The sequence below is a fragment of the Schistocerca serialis genome, chromosome 10 (genome assembly GCF_023864345.2).
Source record: "Schistocerca serialis cubense isolate TAMUIC-IGC-003099 chromosome 10, iqSchSeri2.2, whole genome shotgun sequence".
In the NCBI taxonomy this organism is placed as follows: Eukaryota; Metazoa; Arthropoda; class Insecta; order Orthoptera; family Acrididae; genus Schistocerca; species Schistocerca serialis.
Genome location: NC_064647.1, coordinates 97,364,071 through 97,383,906, shown reverse-complemented (window position 1 = coordinate 97,383,906; position 19,836 = coordinate 97,364,071). Strand labels below are relative to the sequence as shown.

At 38.6% G+C, this 19,836-nt stretch overlaps 1 protein-coding gene across 1 annotated transcript in view; it reads left to right on the top strand.

Annotated features, from left to right (window-relative positions):
- LOC126424817 (serine/threonine-protein phosphatase PP1-beta catalytic subunit) overlaps positions 1-19,836 on the top strand; it is an 81,799-nt gene that overhangs the window by 22,430 nt on the left and 39,533 nt on the right. The window contains exons 4-5 of the mRNA XM_050087611.1: positions 4,430-4,606; positions 14,165-14,316. Of these exons, the coding sequence (XP_049943568.1) occupies positions 4,430-4,606; positions 14,165-14,316 (329 nt within the window). The remainder of the gene's footprint in view (positions 1-4,429; positions 4,607-14,164; positions 14,317-19,836) is intronic.

The following is a 19,836-nucleotide window of genomic DNA, read 5'->3' as shown; positions in this document are numbered from 1 at the left end:
CATTCCATTACTCTCGGTTTGTTTTTGGTGATGTTCATCTTATATCCTCCTTTCAAGACACTGTCAATTCCATTCAGCTGTTCTTCAAAGTCCTTTAGTGTCCCTGACAGAATTACAATGTCATCGGCGAACCTCAACGTTTTTATTTTTCCTCCATTGATTTGAATTCCTACTCTGAATTTCTTTTGTTTCCTTCACTGCTTGCTCAATATACAGATTGAATAACATTGGGGAGAGGCTACAACCCTGTCTCACTCCCTTCCCAACCACTGCTTCCCTTTCATGTCCCTCGACTCTTATAACTGCCATCTGGTTTCTGTACAAATTGTAAATAGCCTTTCGCTTCCTGTATTTTACCCCTGCCACGTTCAGAATTTGAATGAGTGTATTCCAGTCAACATTGTCAAAAGCTTTCTCTAAGTCTACAAATGCTAGAAATGTAGGTTAGCCTTTCCTTAATCTTTCTTCTAAGATAAGTCGTAGGGTAAGTATTGCCTCACGTGTTCCAATATTTCTACGGAATCCAAACTGATCTTCCCCGAGGTCGGCTTCTACCAGTTTTTCCATTTGTCTGTAAAGAATTCATTTTAGTATTTTGGAGCTATGAATTATTAAACTGATAGTTTCCTAATTTTCACATTTGTCAACACCTGCTTTCTTTGCAATTGGAGTTGTTATATTCTTCTTGAAGTCTGAGGGTATTTCACCTGTCTCATAAATCTTGCTCACTAGATGGTAGAGTTTTGTTAGGCCTGTCTCTCCCAAGGCTGTCATTAGTTGTAATGGGATGTTGTCTACTCCCGGGGCCTTGTTCCGACTCGGGTCTTTCAGTGCTCTGTCAAACTCTTCACGCAGTATCGTATCTCCCATTTCATCTTCGTCTACATCCTCTTCCATTTCCACAATACTGTCCTAAAGTACATCGCCCTTGTATAGACCCTCTATATACTCCTTCCACCTTTCTGCTTTCCCTTCTTTGCTTAGAACTGGGTTTCCATCTGAGCTCTTGATATTCATACAAGTGGTTCTCTTTTCTCCAAAGGTCTCTTTAATTTTCCTGTAGGCGGTATCTATCTTTCTATCTTACCCCTAGTGATATATGCCTCTATATCCTTATATTTGCCATCTAGCTATCCCTGCTTAGCCATTTTGCACTTCCTGTTGATCTCATTTTTGAGACATTTGTATTCCTTTTTGCCTGCTTCATTTACTGCATTTTTATATTTTCTCTTTTCATCATTTAAATTCAATATTTCTTCTGTTACCCAAGGATTTCTATTAGCCGTCGCCTTTTTACCTACTGGATCCTCTGCTGCCTTCACTATTTCATCCCTCAGAGCTACCCATTCTTCTTCTACTGTATTTCTTTCCCCCAGTCTTGTCATTTGTTCCCTTATGCTCTCCCTGAAACTCTGTACAACCTCTGGTTCTTTCAGTTTATCCAGGTCCCATCTCCTTAAATTCCCACCTTTTTGCAGTTTCTTCAGTTTTAATCTACACTTCATCACCAATAGATTGTGGTCAGAGTCCACATCTGCCCCCTGGAAATGTCTTACAATTTAAAACCTGGTTCCTAAATTTCTGTCTTACCATTATATAATCTATCTGAAACCTGTCAGTATCTCCAGGCTTCTTCCATGTATACAACCTTCTTTTATGATTCTTGAACCAAGTGTTTGCTATGGTTAAGTTGTGCTCTGTGCAAAATTCTACCAGGCGGCTTCCTCTTTCATTTCTTCCCCCCAATCCATATTCACCTACTACGTTTCCTTCTCTCCCTTTTCCTACTACCGAATTCCAGTCACCCATGACTATTAAATTTTCGTCTCCCTTCACTACCTGAATAATTTCTTTTATTTCATCATACATTTCTTCAATTTCTTCGTCATCTGCAGAGCTAGTTGGCATATAAACTTGTACTACTGTAGTAGGCATAGGCTTCGTGTGTATCTTGGCCACAGTAATGCGTTCACTATGCTGTTTGTAGTAGCTTACCCGCACTCCTATTTTTTTTATTCATTATTAAACCTACTCCTGCATTACCCCTATTTGATTTTGTATTTATAGCCCCGTATTCGCCTGACCAAAAGTCTTGTTCCTCCTGCCACCGAACTTACCAATTCCCACTATATCTAACTTTAACCTATCCATTTCCCTTTTTAAATTTTCTAACCTGCTTGCCCAATTAAGGGATCTGACATTCCACGCTCCGATCCGTAGAACTTCAGTTTTCTTTCTCCTGATAACGACGTCCTCCTGAGTAGTCCCCGCCCGGAGATCCGAATGGGGGACTATTTTACCTCCGGAATATTTTACCCAAGAGGATGCCATCATGATTTAACCGTACAGTAAAGCTGTCAGTCTTAAAAGAACAACACTTAAAAAGGAGCTCAAAAATAAGAAAGACTGATTACTCAAAAGGCAAAAGCAGCAGCTGAAGTTTTAGATGTTGAAATTTCAAGTTTTAGCTAAGGAATTTAAACACTGAATCGTTTACTGTGAAGTTTAACATTTGACATAAATTTTGCGCCTTCATTATTGTAAAATTGTCTTAAGGAAAATTATTTTTTCTCTGCATTACTATGGTAAAACAATTTGTATTTTAATTGATATGATAAGTATATCTGTAAATAGTCATACCCCATCGTATGTGAGAGTTTAATTTATTTATTGCATTTGATGAGTGGTATATTACAGGTCATACATGTTAAATTATTCCTGCTGACATACAGTTTGAGTGAGATAAGAATTACTATATTCAGCTTTCTTTTCAGTTGGCTTTCAGATTCATAAAAAATGTCTTTGCCGTTGTACCACACATTATTTTTGGGAAGTCCTGATTGAAACTAAAGAGATAATGAAAAAGTCATGAAAAGATCATGAATTTTATCCTCTGAAAAATCTGTACATACCCTGAGCGGTCTTGTGAATTTTTACTCGTTAGTCTTGCATCACCATGCCATGAATTTTGTCACTGGTTCGCTTTGTGATGACCTTAATTGGAAGCCCAGAGCTCAGTTAGTCTTCAGTGCTGTCCAACCACATTTAAATTCATTAATTGAAAAGTAAATGGTCTTCAGTGGTGCTGCGGGAACTTCATCCAGTTTTGTTTTGATTTAGGCAGTCCAACCCTTCGAATGAAAAATATTTCCAAACAGCACAAAACATTTTCTTCATTTTTAGTTGCAGGTGACATACTAATTCAGATGGCTGTCAACAGTGTACTGTATACTGTTCTTTTTACAATAGTATTGACCAACTGGGATCATGTTAACAACTTCAACAGTTCCTCTTCTTCCTTTGTTTTTGTTTCCTATTTTTTCAGTATTCCCTCATTTTCTCCCCATGAAGTCTCTTCCTTTCTTCTGTCCATGTTGTTCATGATTTATTATTTCTTCTGCTTTGAAAGCCTTCCAGATTTAGTATTTTATTTTTAAAATGATTTCTTTCTGCTATTTCTGATTCCTTGATGTTTCTTTCTAGAGCTTTCTCTACTTCTGTAATCCATGCTATTGTCAATTTCTTCTTCCAGAAATATAGGAGTATTTGTTTTGTTTGTCTATTTCCACCAATTCAGTAGAGGTGTCCAAAAAAGGTTAATCTTCGTTTGGCCGCTGGCCGCGGTGGTCTAGCGGTTCAGGCGCTCAGTCCAGAACCGCGGGACTACTACGGTCGCAGGTTCGAATCCTGCCTCGGGCATGGATGTGTGTGATGTCCTTAGGTTAGTTAGGTTTAAGTAATTCTAAGTTCTAGGGGACTGATGACCACAGATGTTAAATCCCATAGAGCTCAGAGCCATTTGAACCATTTTTCGTTTGGCCGTACTGTATACTGTACATTGTTGAAATTCATTGTGATCCTTGGACTAATCAAGCTTATCAACCATGCATACCCAGCATTGTTATATGTCACGGTGAAAAGGCTATATGCTTGATATGTCTCAGTTTCTTTTTCATTTCTGTTATGACACTATTGTTGACCTGTTTGTTTATTTGGAGCAGTTCTATCTCCTTAAAACCTAGTCCACCTCTTACGTTCTATGTTATTGGAAGGGTGTCCTTTTATTACATTTGTATGTCTTTTTCCATTGTCATATTATCATTTGCAAGGAAATTACGGGGTAGAATTTCTAGTCAGTACTCTCCTTCAAGAAACAATATATTCAGTACTACTGATGAACGTAACAAAGTGAAAGTATGCAACTTATCGCTGGCATAGTGCCTACCAATGCACAATCTTGCCTCTTGCTCCCTGATATCTTTCTCTGTCCTCACCAAGGAAAGAACTTAGGTACTCTTGTGTACTTGTGTTCTCTCTCTCTCTCTCTCTCTCTCTCTCCCTCTCTCCCTCTCTCTCTCTCTCTCTCTCGATTCTTATGCATACAATAATGTAATTTTACAACAGTAATGAATGTTACATTTTGATACAGGTAAACGGCGGTACAACATCAAACTGTGGAAAACATTTACAGACTGCTTCAATTGTTTGCCAATAGCAGCAATCATTGATGAGAAGATTTTCTGTTGTCATGGAGGACTAAGTCCAGATCTTCAAGGCATGGAACAGATTCGCCGTATAATGAGACCCACTGATGTTCCAGACACAGGTAAGAACTCATAATTAATAACTAAAAATTAATAACTTACACTCTGTGGAAGTGTTTTTCTGTAAGGACCAATCAGAAAGTTTCCGTTTGAGGGTGTTACTGCAGTGTATGTGCGGCATAGCATGACTGCGATGTGAGTGCATAAGCACTGACATGAAGGCAAGGCATTAGTGTGGCATGTCCTGAAATGTGGGCAGTAAATGCAGAAATGTGAACTATGGTGACTTTATTACCAAGTATGTCCAAACAGGGCCAATGTGCTGTTATTCTTTTCTTGGCTACTGTCGTATACAGATGCTGCTAGACATCCATTGGAGAATGAAGACTGTGTACGGAGCAGTATGCCTGTCAAAAAAATACCATTGCGATTCGAAAGATGCTGCCGTTCGATCTAGGAGGGTAGTTTCATCCTCTTAAAGTGATAGATACTCACACTTGCCCAGTAGTCCTGGTTTCTCTCCCCTGCAATTATCACATCATTCATCCCTGAAAAAAGATCTTAAAAAGGTCGGCGATTCCTGTTGGATGAGGATGCGCAACAGGTATTTATGAACTTCTTCGTGCAGCAGGACACAGTGTTTCATCATAAGATATGCCCGATAGAATTTGAAATGAGACTTATCCAACCAGGCAACGTGTTTCCAGTTATCAACAGTCCAATGTCATTGTTGACGGGCCCAGGCGAGGTGTAAAGCTTTGTGTTGTGCAGTCATCAAGGGTACACGAGAGGGCCTCCGGCTTCGAAAGCCCATATCAATGATCTTTCGTTGAATGGTTCGCATGCCGACACTTGTTGATGACCTAGCATTGAAATCTGCAGCAATTTGCGGAAGGGTTGCACTTCTGTCACGTTGAACTATTCTCTTGAGTCGTCGATCGTCGTGTTCTTGCAGGATCTTTTCCAGCTGCAGCAGTGTCAGAGATTTGATGTTTTACCATGTGCCTGATATTCATGGCACACTTGTGAAATGGTCATACAGGAAAATCCCCACTTCATCACTACCTTGGAGATGCTGTTCCCATTGCTTGTGCGCCGACTAAAACACCACATTCAAACTCACGTAAATCTTGATAACCTGCTATTGTAGTAGCAGTAACTGATCTAACGACTGCACCAGACACTTTTTCTCATATATAGGCATTGCTGACTGCAGCACTGTATTCTGGCTCTTTACGTCTCTCTCTATTTGTATATGCATTCGTATACAAGTTTCTTTGGTGCTTTAGTGTATGTTATATCACATTTAGGACTTGCAGAATGTGTAAAGTTGCAGTGCCAATCAAAGAATAATGGTTTGTCAATAATGTAGCACATTTGAGAAGTAATATGGATGTAACTTACTGTTGCTGGTGTGCCAGTGATTTGTGAAAATTTATGGAAGGCATAGTGTGTGTGGTGGGAGCATATAGAGTGTTTGGAAATAACCAAGTGTAACCATGTAGTGTGGATCAAGTCAGCAGCATGCTTTTGTCTTAAAGACTTGGTAAAACAAAATACAACCAAAACTTCCTGGCAGATTAAAACTGTGTGCCGGACTGAGACACTTACTTGGGACCTTTTGCCTTTTGCCGGCAGGTCTACCAAGTTAGCTACCAAAGCACAACTCATGACCCGTCCTCACAGCTTTGCATCTGCCAGTACCAGACAAGGAATTGACTGCTGGATTGGAAAAAAACTATCCTAGTCGGTCATTACGTCATCTCTAACCAGTTTCCAGTAACTCATCCATAAACTAAACTGGATAACAGTCTAAAAGTAAAAGAGGGAAGGACACATATAAAACTCATCAGGTTTCCAACGGAACATTCGAATTTATTGTCTTCTATAATACCTTGCCAAAGGCCACCTTCTTGTTATCAAACATATATGCAGCTAATCGATATCTCTACCTTCTGATATGAGACTTCCGGCCACCTAGTGAAAGTTCCCTCTATAAGTCATTCCCTTTCTCACAAGAGTCAAGAAATAACTATATTGATCACTGAGTGTCACTCGGTCCAGACTTCATACACACAACACTTTTTAAACTTCAGCTACACCCCATAGGGCTCACAACTCCTTCCTAGTGTTGCAAGAACTATTAGCAGACTCAATGTGATGTGCTCCATGCAGATCTTTTGACCAATCTTCTCGAGGGCAGAATATAAGTTCTTAAGTGACCCATTTCGTGGTAAGGCTCATAGCAGTAAGGTACTGCTTTCTGCAGGTACTATCAGCCATGAAAACATGGCCATCCTGTGGAAATTACATGCTTTTGAAAGCAGCTGTATCAGATTGGACCACCATACCATCAGCTGGTTTAAAGGAAGACAGGCCAATATCTCCGTGCTGGAGAATGGTTCCTGATCCCCAGAAACTGGAAAACTGGTGCAGTCGTTCACCGCACTGACCAGCAATAGCTGATGGGTTTAACCAGAAACTTCTATGAAACAAATCTTCATGTTTTTAATCAGACTGGTGAGGCCCTTCACAGTAATGCTATTACTTCATGCCAGTCTGAGCTTTTGGATAAACCCCAAATGCAGTTTGTTGGTTGTCCAGGTGTGATAGACTATCCAGTGTATAATATCTGGATTGTAGAGTCTTCAAATATGTTAATTTGGCTACAAGTTCAAAAATCAGAAGATGGTTGGTATCATAGTGGAAGCTAGAAAGATCCTGTCTGAATGCATAATCTCTCTTGCTGTTCATAAGAGAATCACATTTGATACATCACTGTAAATTGCAGTTTGGGCACATTGATACTGTTCTTCTGTGTGGGCACTTTCTTTCCACATTGACTACACTGAAATCCCAGATTTTTTTACTTTGTTTCACAATGCTAGAGATGTGACTTATTAATTCCAACACAAGAGTGATTTATAATGAAATAGTCTTCCATATTGTATATTTTCTGCATCTTAAAAATGGAATTTGTCATAGCTCTCAATTCATAGAAGTGTGTTTTTGCGTAATAAGTTTCTGCATTCAGAAGATTGCGAAAGGTTGGATTGTGTATGTTGTCAAGTACACTGACAGCTTCACACAACTGTGCTAATGTATGCTAAAATGTTACAAGCGTCGTGGTGCTGATGTTTAGTATTAACTTAGCAATGCAGTGTTGTGTATTTGTGCAGTTTGCTTGCAGAGCTGTTAACCTGTCAGATCCAATGTTGGATTCTGGTCACTGAGTACAGTAACACTTAAGTCTTGCAAATGCCTAACAGCTGGTTCTTTAGCAGACAAGTCATAAAATATGGTGCTTGGTACTCGGATTGTTAACTGCCCTACAGAAAATAAATGAAATGACATTTGGCTCATTTTATGTTGCCATTTGGGGTTTAAATATCAGCTTGTTAGCTATGTTATAAAGGCTTATTTATCACATGCTCTTTATGATGTGAGCACATTATGACAGGATAGGGTTTTTTGGTGCTAGAATTACTTCATCTGCTTTTCCCAAATGTTCTGGAGAGTGTGAGAACAGACCATGACAAATAGCAGTGCCATACAATTTGAAATGGTAGGGTTTAAGTAATCATGTAATTATTCATAACGGAATATTTATTCCTATAACTGTCGGCTGTTTTCATTGCATACAAGGGCAGGCAAATACAAAGGAAAGGCCCATGCTTACAATACAAATATGGAGCCTTGATTAATTCTCTATGTAAAATAATTGTACAGTTTTCTAGTGTTCCTATTATTGAGTCTAAATATGGCAGTAGAGTTTTTGATAACATCACTAGAGAAAAAGTCTGTTGCATTAAGGTCTGGTGATTGTTATGCACATTCAAATGGCCCTCATCGCCCTATCCACCTACTGAGTAATTTGTTGTCAAAAAACCAACACACTGTTACAGTCTTTAAAGCCTGGTGGGGAGTAGTTCTGTTTTAATGGAAGCAGAACTATTCATTACCCTGCTGTAGATGTAATGGTGGAATACCAGTATCACGCAGCATGTTGAGAGAGGCACCGTAGGTAACAGTTACTTGGAAAGAAAATAGGCTCATTGATCCCTTGACATGGAAAGCATGCCCAGATTGTAACCCCAAGTTAATTTTTCAATTATAGCATGGCAGTTTTCTGTGATGTAGTGTACACTGTTATGCCTGTCAACAGTGCCTGACATCTTAAAATTCACTTCATCAGACCATCAAGTTTTTAGAATTATGCCATCACTTTGCATTTCTCCATCCAAAAGCATCTTGCAGAATTCTAAACCGTGATCCAGATCATCCTCTAGCAGTCCACAAAGTAATCTTGGCTGATACACATGCAAACCTAAATATTGCACTAGATGATCAGAGGATGTGTGGGAAATGTCAAACTCAACACAGGCTCTCCTTTAGGGTTTCATTGGGCATTGGGTGAAATCTTGCACAACTATAACCATCATTTGCATTGATGGTATCTCTCACTGGTTGACCACTCTGACGCATTAAGATAGACCCAATTCAATTGATTGTGAATTGATAGCAGAGCTGTATAGAACTGTTCTGTCCATTTATGTCCGGATTTCACTTAAATTACCAGCCATGATTATCAGAGTATCTGGTAGAAATAGAAAAATGTTCTTAGAACAGATAAAAATACAGTATACCTACTGTATCTTGTAGAACACGAAGTACAAAACTTACACGCCCCCATGTGTGTATGAATTATGTTACTATCTTGTTCTTAAATTTTAATACTTCAGCCTTTCCAGGATCCTTGTCGAAGTGATCCATGGATGGATAACAATACGGCTGCAAAAACAACATTGTCTGAAGCTTAGCAAGGTTTCTTATCTGGTTTATGGGCCTATTGACCACTCAATTCCATGATAAATTGTTACATTTACTCCTTCCATTCTGATTGTTCTAGCTCCTTGTGAGATGAGAAATTGTTTTGTTGTTCGGTGTTTTCCCTTACAGACTAGAGCCCCACTTCCAGGCAGTACAGTTGCATCTCATATATTCTGAAAATGAAAATGATCTATGTTCTGTGTCTGTATTTGCGTGGCTTTTTCTGTCAATAGTTCAGCATATAAGGAGTAGTCAAATGAAAACTGAACACCTGCTGCAACAGGCCTATGGAATTGTTCCATTCAATAAGTAGTCACCCCATGCTTTAAGAAATTTAACCCACTGTAAGATGGTGCAGTCCATTCCTGTTTCACAAAACATGGTCAGTTGCTGACCACACCCACTCTTGCATGTCCTCATCTGACAGAGATCCATGCATGCCTTTTTTCAGGTTGTCAGAGAGATGAAAATCATGTGGTGAAAGAACTGTGGGGTATGGAGGGTGTCAGTGTTTCCCAACCCAGTTGCTGAAGAAGTGTAGCATTCACCTGATTGGTAGGGTGAGGTCAGGCATTATCACACAACAAGATGATTTCATCTGGCAGCATTCCTGGGTGTTTTGACTTTATAGTAATTCACAATTTCTGCAAAGAGTCTTCGTGTTGTTGCGCATTGATTGGGGTTCCACACTTTAGGAACTGGACGAGCAGAAGGCCCCTGCAGTAGGAGGAGGTCATCATGACTTTACAGAAACTTATGTGAAGAGCTTTGGATTTCTTTGGAGGTGGAGATACAGGATGTCTCCACTGTTGGCTTTCCTGTTTGCTCTTGGTCTTCTGGAGTGCTGTCAGATAGAATCATCCAGTTGCATGATAACCCCTGTACCTGCATTGCCAATCAAATGAAGACTTTGCCTCAGCAGTTTGGTTGGGAAACACTGCAGCAGCCTGGATCTTTCACCATCTTTGGTGACCTGAAGAATTAGGTCTTCTGTGTCAGTGGTGTTATTTGTCCGAGTGCAGTGATGATCATGTCGACAAGAAGGCTGTCTGCAGCCAATTAACTGGTATGAAATATGGCAAAAAGATTGAAAACTGGCATTCCACAATATTGGAACTGTCACGTGATATCCCACAGATTCCTCAGTGTTTTGTGTGGCATTGTGGCTAACTAGCTAAGGTACAGTAGTTCTGTACTCACGGGGTTCCAAAACTCCTTTCAGAGAACCATAAAATTCATCATACAATGGCTTCTCTGAACTTTCTTTGTTGTTATGATCCAGAAGAAGGCCTACTGAACTAAACTTGTGGCCATTGACGAGATGCGGATTTCCTTTGATAATGCAGAGAGATGATTGCAATCAGTGATGCAGGGTGAAGAAATTGGAGTCTGCCGAGGTGATAACCAGAACAGCTATGGTTACCATTTTTTGGGATGCTAAAGAAATCTTTTTCCTGTAGTTTATGGAGCATGAAAGGCCAGCCAGTTCTGAATCATGCTATGGGACATAAAAAGAATGCGGAAGAACCATTCAGAATAAGTGACACGGTTTCTTTGACTACTAGTGGTGTATTTTTGCATGCTGTGCTTAGCCACAACTTGGTTGGAAAACACACAAATTGTTTTTGAACACACATCCCAGACATTGGTTCAAAGTAATGTCCACCTCTTCACACATGTGAAAAACTGGCTTGGCTCCCAATATTTTGACTCCAATCAAGAACCGTTAGATGCTGTTACAGGCAGGCTGTAAACTCGGGCAGCAGAATTTTACACTGCAAGATTTTTCAACTCGTTACGGTTGACTGATGGTTGTGGGAGAAGTACTATGAAGGCAATAGGATTTTTCTGACAAATTTGCTTTAACTATTGCAGTGTTATTTATAGCCTTATTGAGGTTCATTCTGGATGGCCCCATATAATGGTACATAGGTACATCTTTTGCCGCAGTATTATTTCAGATTTATTTTCAATCGATTGATATTAAGGATACAGGATACTTATAAATGGTGGAAAAATTGAATTTTTTATGACTTTATTAAATTCTATTGTCTTTCCTGATTACATTGATATATACATTACAGGGTTTCAAATGAAAAATGACCTATATATACCAAAGTTACAGTAATGTATGCCACCATGCCACCTTTATTTCTATTACAGAAACCAGTATTATTTCTAAAAGAACTGTGAACTTTATTTGCAGTTATTTTATGAATGATACATTGTATATGTTGGTAACAGTGCAGGTTTCTAGTGTCTGTAAATGAATATCTTTGCTAGTATTTACTTTTGTTTTGCTGAAGCAGTTTGTTCATGTGTTACTGAATGTTTGTTGCCCAAGTGGTACATATATTTGTGGAGGTACATATCCTTTAGTGAGCAATAAATACGAACTATGCCATGCATCAAGAAATTCAATAAAGGGAAATTCTGTGGTAACGAGTTCACAAACAAAGCAAGCCACACTATTGAAAGTAACCTATGTATCAGTTCTTCAGGAAAGAAACTCCCACATGGCATGCCTCCTGGTGATTCAAATTTTTGCATTAACAGTGACGCTGTTTGTAGTGGATTTGTTGTTGTTGTTGTTGTTGTGGGTATCTTATCTTCTTTGATAAAGGAAGTGGCAAAATGTAAACAATGGGAAGTTGTAGGCTGTCTGGAAATAACTGAACAACAAAGTTGCAGAAAGGGTTTAGCATCAAAATTAGTTGTTCTGTGTTGATCCTGCAATAAATCTACCTCGAAAATGAGTTCGAACATTGTGCATAATTCATTATTTGAATTTACTGTATGCAATGCATGCAATAGGAAAAGGGAAAAAGGCTGCTCAAACGTTTTGTGGTTTGATGGACCCTCCTCCTTCTCCCAGTAGGTTCAGCAAGTACGTAAAAATACTTCTAGGTGCCTTGACGGTTGTGTGTAAAGCATCTATGAAATGTTCGGTAGAAGAAACTGTAAATATTAGTGGAACCAGGGACATTGCTGTTGCACTTGTTAGGACATGGCAATGTCTAAGACATCGTTTCATAAATGGTGTTGTAAGTGCTACTTCTCTGGAGAGTGGAAAAGTTGTTGATGTTTAGTGCTTATCTAAGTACTGCTTCACCTGCCATGGTAACACTGAAGGACATTGAGCATCAGTGTTTTAAGAATTACCATGGTTACAATGGATGTATGGAGTGTGATGAACTCTAAAAATATTTCAGAGGTTGGTGCCCGTTTATGATATACGAAGTACCTAGGCGATGGGGACTCAAAAGTTTTCAATAAAGTTAACGAGTTCAATGTTTATGGTGATGCCTTGGTAACAAAACTGAAGTGTTATGGACATGTGCAAAAGAGGATGGGTGCTAGATTGAGGAAGCTATGAAGAGAAATGAAAGGAAAGTTGCTATCTGATGGAAAATCTCCGTCTGGCCGAGGCAGATTGACAGAAACTCCTTCAGAGTTACTATGGACTGGCCATTAGATGAACTGCACCTCTGAATGATGTTACAGCAATGAGAAAAACTGTATGGCCCACCAATTTTCATAAGTTGTCCATAGATGGCCACCCTGTTCACGGACTTTGCCCCAAAGGAGCAGATCTAAGCAAAAGAAAGTGGTCAAATATACCATAATAAGTATTCTCTTCCTAAGTCTGTTATGAATGAAATAAAACCAATTTTTAGAGACCTGAGTGACCCTGTTTTGCTTAGTAAATGTCTTCAGGGGGGGCTCTCGGAATACAAATGAAAGTTTCAGCCATTGCGTATGGGAAAGAATACCCAAGAATGTTTTTGTAGGACTAAATACTTTAAAAGTTGGTATACTAGATGCAGTGATATGTTTCAGTGATGGAATGATAGGAAGGTTTCGAAGTCCTGAGAAATTTAAGAATAAAATGTGGCTCTAATATGGAAGATCAGTTGCTTGCACGTGACAGACAACAGGCGCATGAAGCTGAAAGATTCGCTCTTCAAGTTACCAAAGAAACAAGAAGTGCTAAAAGGACTGCCAAGAGGAAGCTAGAAGATGAAGATAGTGCTGCAGGATGAAGTTTCAGGAATGTTCTGAGGCACAGTTTAATTGGCCTCATACATTTGTTCGCAATTTCCCGCAAGTTGTATTTTTCACAATTCAGGTACAAATATTTCCTAATTTGCTCTAAGTTTTTCTGCATGTTGCAATAGTCCCTACTTACATAGTTGACCTAAGCTTTATTGCAGAATCAACTAAATTATAAAAAAAATAACATTTTTATTAGGAAAAAAATTATAAAATTAAAGTGTAAGATGTGATATTTTTTATCCTTGTAATGCACATAATATATGGAATTAAATAGGTCTAGTACATCAGCCATCATGTCATGCGTATCTGGTAAAAATTTGGTCTCCTTCAGATGTATAACATTGGATTAAATGGTACCTCAATTTGAAGCAGCATTCTGGAAAAAAATTGCATCAATTTCTTTGTAATTTTTTAATAACCCTAAGCAGGTTCAAAAATATTCAAAATACTTCTAATTTGTTTAGAAAGTGTGCTGCATTACCTGATACCAACAAAAAGAATCTGTAAAACATACACATTATAAACAGTGCCTGAAAGAAATAGGTGTTGATTTTTTTACATAGTTTTGAGCTGCAAAAGTACCCTGTATCCTTAATTGAAAAAGGTTTGTAAACTACTAGACTTAACTCAGCTATTACTGAGTGGCATATGACATGCTTTGCTGACTTATCTTTGGGCAGTGAAGAACTGATTCTTTAATTTCCATTGTAAGCAACTGATGTTTCTTCTTGCAGGTCTTCTCTGTGATCTTCTGTGGTCTGATCCCGACAAAGATGTCCAAGGATGGGGAGAAAACGATAGAGGAGTGTCATTCACATTTGGTGCAGATGTTGTGAGCAAGTTCCTGAACAGACACGATCTCGACCTCATCTGCCGTGCACATCAGGTAAGATGTTTGCTTGTACACTGACAGTAGAGGTGCGTCCCAAAAGTAAGGACTGTGTCTGGTGATCACCTAACACTTGGGCAGTTATGGTGATTCTATTAGCGTGTAACCAAAGTTGCTCTTAAAATATTATTTTTTGTGCAACAGAGTTAAAATGACTGGAATCATTAGTGGTGACTAATAGTTCAGATTTTATGCAATATTAACGTGCAACATATTTGTATAAAGAAAAAAGTGAAACGTTACACGATAATTTACAATACTATCTTAATAAGCATGTAACCCTTACTGACGCACTGCCTACAATTATGTACATTACTTTTTTTTTATCCTACATGCAACAGAAACATTTTTCTTCATTCGAAACCTGATTTACATGTATGTGAATGTTCAATCTGTTCGCGGTGCACAGGTGCTGCCACCTGTTGTGCGTCACTATAAAAGGGAATGAAGCAGTGTGGAGCAGCTTGTGACTGTTGGAATACATGATAGTGGTTGCTAGTCATAGTCTGCTGAATAATTTGATGTTATTGTTATTTTGCATGGTAATTATTGAATGTTCAGTGAATTTATTACAACAGTGAATATTTAAAAATTATTTTAGCCCATAAAAAGAAGCCTCATGTACAAAGTATATTTAGTAAACAGGTGCATATATTTGTATAAATCATGCTTCTAAAATCATTAAAAAAATCACCTAAGAGCATGGGAGCATAAAGATTTTTTCTTCCTGCAGAAAAAAATCAGGTCTGAAAGGGTTAAATGTATCAAACACAAAATTATGTGTGAGAGGGGGTGGACAAATATATGGAAACACTGTGAGAAACCTGAATGCAAATGACAGCCAATCTCTTGGGTGGCACTGTTGTAGTTGACCATGAACAGCACCTGTGCAATGCCTTCAGTATGTTGCGATTGTCAGAACTGTGTTCTGCGTATTTTTTGTTTCATTATGTTCAAGCTAAGGGAATTCAAACACAGACAAATTGTTGGTTCTTTTATGGTGGGTGCTTCCGTAACCAAGGTAATGGAAGTGTTAGGTGTTTCAAGAGACACAGGGGAAGTGGAAAAACATCATCTGCTAATTCACAATGAGGATGGAAGTGCGTGTCAAGTGATCATGACAGATGTTCATTGAAGAGAGTTGTGACAAAAAGTAAGAGCTGCAGAACTTAATGTGGCACCCGCAAATTCTGTCAGTCAGCACCAAAACAACACGAAGACAGCCCCATAAGCTGGAAATTACAGTAGAAGCTGGATTTCCGAAATGACTCAACAGTGTTGCTAATGTCCATAAAAGGAAAATGTGGTCCTGGAGCCATAAAACCTGGTCTTTGGAGCAATGTAAGTACATTGTTTGGTCAGATGAGTCTTATTGCACACAGTTTTGAGCTTACGGCAGAGTTTGTCTGGCGTGCATCATTCCGAGACTGCGATGCATACTGCTTGCTACCAAGCTTGCATGGTGGGGGTTTGGTGATGTTTTGGGGAGATGTATTGTGATATTTCCCACACTCCATGAGTAATCTGCAAGTCCCATTACTGTCAAAGAATATGAGACCATTTTGGATGATCAGGTCTGTCCCATGATACAATATTTGTCCCCCCTGGTGATGCTGTGTTCCAAGATCGCATCATCCAGGACTTATTTTCTGAGCATGAGGATGAATTATTGCATCTCCCCTGATTAAGTCACCGTGGCTCAGTATTACTGAGCCTTTGTGGTCTACTTTGGAAACAAAATTGTGTGATTGGTATTCACTTCAGTCATCATTACCTTAACCTGCCACTATTTTTCAGGAAGAATGATACACGATTCTTGTGAATACCGTTTGGCACTTCTGTTTATCCATTCTGAGGTGATTGGAAGTCCTTCTGAATGCCAACAGTTTTTGTACTCCTGTTACATATGGTAATGTTTTGTGTTTTCATTATTTCCATATTTTTGTCCACCTCCTGTGCATCAAGAAGGAACATTTTACATTATTTATTTTGTATTTTGAAAGTTTACATTGTGCTATTAAAATATACTATTTTTGCTCACATTTATTTACTAAAGTGTTCATGTTCTCCGAAATTACTAATCTACGTTATCTTAACTTTCATTTTGAAACACAGTGGATGATCAGTTTCTTCTCAAAGTTCTTTGGAGTGAGAGAATGTCACTGATCACAAACAGTGTTTCTACGGGTGGAAAATAGTCTCCTCACATTATAAGATATTGACTGTGCAAATTTTAGGACATGAAATATTTACAGATAGAGGTCAAGGATTATAGTCTTTTCACCATTGAAGATATTACAGGTAGTAGCAAAACGGCATCAAATTCATTCACCACCCTCTACCCAATGTTATCCTTAATGTCAGTCAGCTTTTGAACACGCTCAATAATTTCTAACAATTTCTGCGATGACAACCTGATAGATTCTAATTCTTTAGTCCAATACTAATTCTTTAATCCTGCTGGTAAGGTAGCTAAAATTACTAAGGACATACACCAAAGAATTTTTTTAATTTTAGGTTCAGTGAAAGTATTCTTTTTATTTTATGTTCGGTGAAAGTATTTTTTGCCCCTCTCATTCAAACTGAAGATTCTTTTGTAAAAGAATCAGTCGCATATTTCAAGACTTTAAAATGTTCATTATAAAAACCAATAGAACACACTCAGGTGGTAGTACTAGGTTCAGTAGAAATTGTCTTGGGGTTTTGAGGAACAGTTCATGCTGTATGAAATTATTTTATTTCTGGATAGCTGTGTACACATCTTCAGCAATATATTGCAGTGCATGAGCCACTCATTTGAAGTGGATTGAATATGAATAAAATAGGTGTAGGGCAGTTGCCATCTTCAGTATGTAGGCCACAGCATCCAAATGTGTGAAAGAACTTGTTCTTCTTGCATTTCCTCAGTCCAGCAGTTTGAGAGTATTATTCTCACAACAAGATACTGTTGAATGATGTGTGTTCCAACATTTTGCAGGAAATCAATGGCTTTGAGGAATCTTCTGTGTCAAGTTTGCCAGCAGTGAGATTACAAATGAAATGTTGACATTTGCCAGTTTCGTTGATAGCTATGAATGTGTGATGGTTACTTGAATGATGCAGTGCATTTTTGAGTCTCTTGATAGCAAAAATCTAAAGAGATTCTCCATAATTTCGATTCATTGGCAATCTGAAGGAACTAAAATTTTGTACCGTGAAATGTTCAGAGGAAGGTAGCAGAGCGCATAATGTGGAAAAAGATATTTATGGAGTTTGGAGTCTTTTGCATATGTGTCAATAATATTTACTTCTTAGACAATTCAACTGAATTGTCCTTTGCGTGTGCATGACCACACAGTGTTATTGAAGTTGACACTTTATAGAGCAGCCAATATGCTAATTGCACACTATAAAATAGAACAATCCCTTCATCAGTAGCGAAGTGTTGTCTGATGTAACCCAAGATCATAATATACATAGTGGTAGGCAGTAGTTTTTGATACAACAAGAGGCATCATGAACACACAGTTATCTCTTAGGAAGTACTATTTGGCAGAGTTTACTTGGTGCGTACACTCCCTAGCTCTGAATAGATAGAAGCTGCGAGTAATCGGAAAACTTTGGCGGGACAGTCTTGACAGCTCACAAAGCCCTTCTCTACACACAATAATGGCTGACAAAACTACACACAGTATTTTTGCTTTATCAGCTTTCCTTTTGAGAATTGTAATTCTGGATGTCAGAAAATCAAACAGAAGCACATCCTTCACAATCCAACTCAAAGTGCAGTTATCCACATTTTATTGCACTGGAAAGTGATTTTTAGAGATAATTTGCTTCCTGTGTTAAACTTTGAGTAGGTTGGATTCTGATATTGTGCCAAGAGAGAGGCAATTAGTATGTGAGGAAATATGAACAGTAATAAAGGAATATGTAATTTTATGTAGCATAAAGTTAAAATGTATACAAATTTGTCACTGTAGCAAACTATAATAATAAAATGAAATATCAGTCACGGCAACATAACTTGCGAACATTTACACTTTTTTCCATGTGCGTAGGTATGGAAGAAAAGAATATGTAATTACATAAAAATCCAGGCTTTAATAATTGGATTTCTTAGTGTCTAGATGCTATGTGTTCTCATCCTTCTACTAAAATGTATTCTGCAAGCCACTTTATGGTGTGTGGTGCAGGGTACATCTACAACCACTATCTTTTTACCCCTTTCCTGTTCGGTTCACGAATGGCTCGTGGGGAAAAAGGATTGTCGGTATGGCTCTGTATGATTTCCGATTTTCACACCCTGATCATTTCACTAGATGTATGTGGGGAAAAAATAAGTTGCCCAACTCTTTTTGGAATCAAAGCACTCAAAGTAGCAACAGTGACCCTCTCTGTGATATACAGATCTCTTGTAGTGTCTGCCACTGGAGGTCATTGAGCATTTCTGTAACATTGTCCTGCTGAGCAAATGATCCCGTGACAAAATGCACTTTTCCCGTCGGCTCTTCCCTATATCTCTTGTTAATGCTACTCGATATAGGGCCCAGACTAATCAATAACACTCGAGAATCGGTTGAACAAGTGTTTTTAAGCCATGTCTTTCATGGATGAATTATATTTCCTTATTGTAAATTTATGTTTGCATTTCTTCACTTGTCAGCTTTTTCTATTTATTTTGTACAGTCATTCGACTTAAGGTAGTACTGGATGGTTATTCTAGGTTCCAGTGATTTGTTGTCTATATCTACATCTGCATGATTACTTTGCAATTCACATTTAAATGCTTGGCAGAGGGTTCATCGAACCACAATCGTACTATCTTTCTACCATTCCACTCCCGAACAGCGCGCTGGAAAAATGAACACCTAAACCTTTCTGTTCTAGCTCTGATTTCTCTTATTTTATTTTAATGATCATTCCTACGTATGTAGGTTGGGCTCAACAAAATATTTTCGCATTCGGAAGAGAAAGTTGGTGACTGAAATTTCGTAAATAGATCTCACCGCGACGAAAAACGTCTTTGCTTTAATGACTTCCATCCCAACTGGTGTATCATAACTGCCACACTCTCTCCCCTATTACGTGATAATACAAAATGAGCTGCCCTTTTTTGCACCCTTTCGATGTCCTCCGTCAATACCACCTGGTAAGGATCCCACACTGCGCAGCAATATTCTAACAGAGGACGAACGAGTGTAGTGTAAGGTGTCTCTTTAGTGGACTTGTTGCATATTCTAAGTGTCCTGCCAATGAAACGCAACCTTTGGCTCACCTTCCCCACAATATTATCTATGTGGTATTTCCAACTGAAGTTGTTTGTAATTTTAACACCCAGGTACTTAGTTGAATTGACAGCCTTGAGAATTGTACTATTTATTGAGTAATCGAATTCCAACGGATTTCTTTTGGAACTCGTGTGGATCACCTCACACTTTTCGTTATTTAGCGTCAACTGCCACCTGCCACATGGTACAGCAATCTTTTCTAAATTGCTTTGCAACTGATACTGGTCTTCGGCTGACCTTACTAGAC